The sequence below is a fragment of the Zingiber officinale genome, chromosome 2B (assembly GCF_018446385.1).
Source record: "Zingiber officinale cultivar Zhangliang chromosome 2B, Zo_v1.1, whole genome shotgun sequence".
In the NCBI taxonomy this organism is placed as follows: Eukaryota; Viridiplantae; Streptophyta; class Magnoliopsida; order Zingiberales; family Zingiberaceae; genus Zingiber; species Zingiber officinale.
The window spans coordinates 80,268,535-80,273,224 of record NC_055989.1 but is presented as its reverse complement, the minus strand read 5'-3'; the positions used below and the strand labels follow the sequence as shown (position 1 = coordinate 80,273,224).

The following is a 4,690-nucleotide window of genomic DNA, read 5'->3' as shown; positions in this document are numbered from 1 at the left end:
CGTAAAAAAAAAATTCGGACCTTTTCTTCAACTCGACGAGGGAGGTAAGTATACCAAAGTCATTATACATCCTCTTGGTTTAAGTGTTATTATAAGCAAGCATAATATTTTGGCGCTTTTGGCTGTTTAAAAAAAAAAATCGGAATTGGTCTTCAATTTGATGGAGGTATGTATATCACGACTCCCTCCGCTGCTTCAGTAACCAAAGAAAAGTGAGCTCTTTCTCACAGAGAAGCCAATCGAAGTGTGATCAATGAAAAGCAAGGCAAGTTTCATTGTACAAAAGCCAGGCAAAACAGGGGATCAAATTAGCTGCAGCAGTCATTAACCATATGATCACCAGATCTTCATTACACTCCTTTTCAATGAAAAAAAAGAGAGAAATAAAGAAAGAAATAGCTAATTGTTGGAACAGTACTACCACATAGCTGCCATAGACATGGCCTTCATTAGCCTAAGCAGAACTTGTTCTACTCGTCACGGGCTACCATAGTGATGGTGGTGGCGGAGATGGAAGGAGGAAGGTGCAGGAGAAGGCGAGATGGCGACGACCGGATTGGTGGCGTTGTAAGCGGCGCCGCCAAGGAATGGCGTTGGAGTACTGAGATTGGGCAGGGGAAGAGCAGCCGCCGCCGGCGAGGGGCATTGGTAGCACTTGGCGAAGAGGCCGAAGGAGTTGATTTGGTGGACGAAGTTGGTCATGCTGGCCCAACCGCCCAATCCGAATCCCACCACCAACACCCACCCAACCACGAACATGTTTAACAAGTAGGCTCCCACCCAACCTCCGGCGAACCTCGGAGGCCGCTCGACGGCGTTCTGCAAGCATTAATTTATTTCCCAACAATATGATTAATTACTTAAATTTCAATAGTATTCGAAATGAAGAGAAGAGATACCTCGCGAGCTTCGGCGGAACGGAAGGTGAACATGTAGGCGAGGGAGGGGATGATGTAGACGGTGAAGCTGACGAGAAGAGAACCGACGGCAGAGTTGATGGGGCCAAAGAAGGGGAAGACGATGGCGAGGAACCAGATGGGGATGACGACTGGCAGCCGCGCGGCAGCGCGCTTGCACATGCTGCGGCAATCGTGGAGGCCGATGAGCTTCTCCCACACGAAGTAGAGCGGGGTGCAGGCGAAGCCGAAGGTGATGAACTGGTGGATGAGCATGAGCACCACGGCGGCGTCGCGGAATGGCGTGCGAGGCAGCAACGAGAAGGCGTTGGAGTGGTTCAGCAGCGTGTCGCCGAAGGCCCAGTACACGCTCGCAGCCGACGGCAGCGTCAACGTCAGCACGTAGAGCGTCGCCAGCAGGTAGATCGCCTTAAACTTCTGCGGCTTCCACATCGCATGCATGATCTCCCTGTTTTTAGTTAATCATAACAATCAATCACTGTAATTACTCAGCCAAACACATATGTTCTTTTTTCATGCTTCCTCTGCTATTGTAAAAAAAAAAAAAAAAAAATGAAAAGGGAAAGCAGCCAAATGATATTTCCTCGAAATGCAAAACATGTAGAGACGCCACTGGATACTGCATGATTTATTCAAACTGGGCGAGCGGTTGCCATTTCTATGATAGATCATGACAGACAAATCTAATATGGACGGTACGTGGCGCTCGTCAATTTCTTTGGGAACTAGCATCAAACACATCGCCTACGTACACATTCCAGCTGGTACTGATACACAAACGACGAGTTAACTAAACTAAGTTGCAAATGATGAATATAAGGGGTTTAGCATTGTCCTTAATTTTACTCGGACACGATTTTAAAAGTGTATTCTAGCTGACGATTTTAACCATTTAACATTGTCCTTAATTTATTCGCTGGAGTGGACTCGGCCCTTACTAAACAAACTACAGCCTACCCAGTCAAAGAAAGACAACCCAAAAATAAAGAGATCACAATGGCGGTCAGTGTGCATCACATGTATGGGAAAATGTGCGAATTAACTTCAATTTCTATGGACATAAAGTTTAGGGGCGCATTAAGTTGGCGTTTGCTTTGTTTTACGTCTTGTACTTTGAAGGAGTTTACGTGATGTCGCCTTACACTGTGACAGCGTGCCCACCGAAGGTGTAGAGGATGTTGGTGGCGCCTGTAAAGTAGAGAACCAGCTTGGTTGGTCCCGAATGCTTCACCCCTTCCACCTGCTTACGTTTTTATACCAGAAGCCATTGTTAATATATAGGATTAACTTTAGCTTGTTGCCACCTCAAAAATTAAACACTGTACCTGGCCATGGAGGAGAGAAGCGATGGTGAGATACCAGGCTGTGTAGGTGGTCATTAGGAGGCCTAGGAATGACCATATCCTGTAGTTGTGAAAGGAGGGGATGAAGACCGTGGTGGCACAGCAAGCACCGAAGATATAGGTCCAGGTCCTCTTGTCTAGCTTGTCATTGATGTAGTATATGTTGCTGCACACCACAAACAAAACAGAGTTCAGATATCATTGATGTAGTATATGTTACTGCACACCACAAACAAAACAGAGTTCAGATATCTGCATAGTAACTAGCTAATCAATCTATATGCTATATATTACCTAGCGCAAGCAATCAGCTGAATGACGGATCCGAAGAGAAGAAAGGTGCAATTAAATGCTAATCCAACGTTTCTCCAGTGCTTCCCCAGTAGCCCATCTAGTACTTCAAACCACTTCATTTCGTAACAGAGTATATATTTATGTTAAAATGTGTAGACCATCACATGATAAAAGAGATACATATAACATTAATTATATAGATTTACCTGAATGACATGGTTCCTGAAGTCCACCTTCTCCCTCCCCTTCCTGGTTCTGTACTCCACGTAGAGAATGCTGATGAGGTAAGCAGTCCAGCTTCCCAACAAGCCGTAGAAGAGCTGGAACAAGATTCCACTCAGCATCCCCAGCTGGGAGAATGAGTAAGGCAGTGTTAGCAGCACCTGAGCCACCTGAACATGCAAGCAACAATACAGAAGATAAAATCAAACATCCCAACAAGCTGAAGAAATAGATAGTAGTCTTGAAATATCGTACGGACCTGGTTTGAGGCACAACTGAACCAGGCGTCGTAGGCGGAGCCACCGTGCCAGAGGAGGCCGGAGAGCCTGGATTTGATGGTCTTCTCCTCCCCTTCGCTCTCCATCTCCACGTACCTCCCCACCATCACAGTCTCCAACACCTTGTCCTCGTTCCCGTTTGAAGTCGACCCCATCGATCTGTTATATCCACTTCGATGAAACTACTCCCGCAATGATCTCTATGTCTAATCAACGAGCTGGCCTCTCTTTGCTTCTGGTTTGATAAATGAAAAAAAAAAATACTACTTGCTCCTCGTTGATAGCCGCTGGGCTTGGTTATATACAGCAAAAAGAGAAAGAAAGAGAGATTTGGAGAGACAAAGGCGCAGTGCTTTGATGAGATTGGTTTTGGCCTTTCTCACTTTAGCAGAGCTTTAACGCTGCGACTCCCAGAGAGAAAAAAGATGAAGAAAGAGGGAGGAATTATCAACCGGCCGGGTCGGGCCGTCGATTTGAATAAATTAATAATGGGCACTCATTGGGGCGTGGCACAACTGTTTTGCACGGGCGGTCCGGTCCGGTTCCCGAGTCAATTAAAGTGCATCCCCACCTCTTTAACCGGACCGCGGCATGGGTTCCTGAACCGCGATCAACTATAATAATCAAGGGTAGCACTTAGCTTAGCTCAAACCTCGCTCATTTTTTTTTTTTTGTTTTCCACGGCTAACAATGAGCTACGAATTTACTGTAATAGTAGTAGTCCATCTTTATACACTATACATTATTTATATATATATATATATATATATATATATATATATATACTGTAATAGTAGTAGTCCATCTTTATACACTATACATTTTTTATATATATATATATATTCTTTATACACTATACATTAATTATATATATATATATATAGAGAAAAAGAGATAGAGGGGTATCTTGATTCATCCTAGAGGGGTTTCGAATACCTAAACATATGAGGATCAGTCAAAAATATATACCGAACAGATGTGGAAGTTAACAAATCTCTCTCTATATATAATTGGGATACTCAAGAGTCAGGAGAGGCTTCGAGAACCTGAACCTATGAAGATCGTCCACAAATATACACTGAACGAATATACAAATTAACAAATCTCTATTAATATTTAAATTATTCAAGGATAAGTATGGGCTAAAATATCTTTATCCCCTATATTTTATATCCAAGAGCATTTTATCCCTTTATGTTTAAAAAATAACATCTCCTTTAACCAAAAGTCAGATAAAAAATAATATTTAACCTTAAAGTTAAATGTGAGAAATTTTTTAAAAGATGATTATGCTCTTATATATTTTTTAATTAATTTTTAATAATAATAAAGGAGAAAAGTATGTTGAATTGACACTTATATCATTCAATAAAAATTTTCATAAAATTCATATATACATTAATGATGTGGTGATGATGAGAGGCCCCATTTCACAGCCATGGTGGAGGTCAAAAGCAAGATGGTCAATGCTCGGATGTTCACGACCGATCGGGCGACCATGTCCCGACTGGAGGGAGAAGGTCCCGATCCGCCACCTCTTTCGACACAGGAAGAAGTCAAACGATCGACGCTCAATGGAGACGAGGTGCAGAAGTCGAGCCGAGCGGCTACCCCGCTCAGCCAGACATAAGAGTTC

General features: G+C 43.3%; 1 protein-coding gene across 1 annotated transcript; it reads right to left on the bottom strand.

Annotated features, from left to right (window-relative positions):
• Positions 1-245: 245 nt before the first annotated feature.
• On the bottom strand, positions 246-3,473 carry LOC122046002 (auxin transporter-like protein 2). Its single transcript, XM_042606468.1, has 7 exons — positions 3,036-3,473; positions 2,761-2,946; positions 2,555-2,667; positions 2,243-2,426; positions 2,060-2,157; positions 900-1,365; positions 246-819 (listed from the first exon to the last, which is right to left on the bottom strand). Exons 1-7 carry the CDS (start codon positions 3,207-3,209, stop codon positions 478-480), a joined length of 1,563 nt encoding a protein of 520 aa, XP_042462402.1. The 5' UTR covers positions 3,210-3,473; the 3' UTR covers positions 246-477.
• Between the last annotated feature and the right edge of the window lie 1,217 nt (positions 3,474-4,690).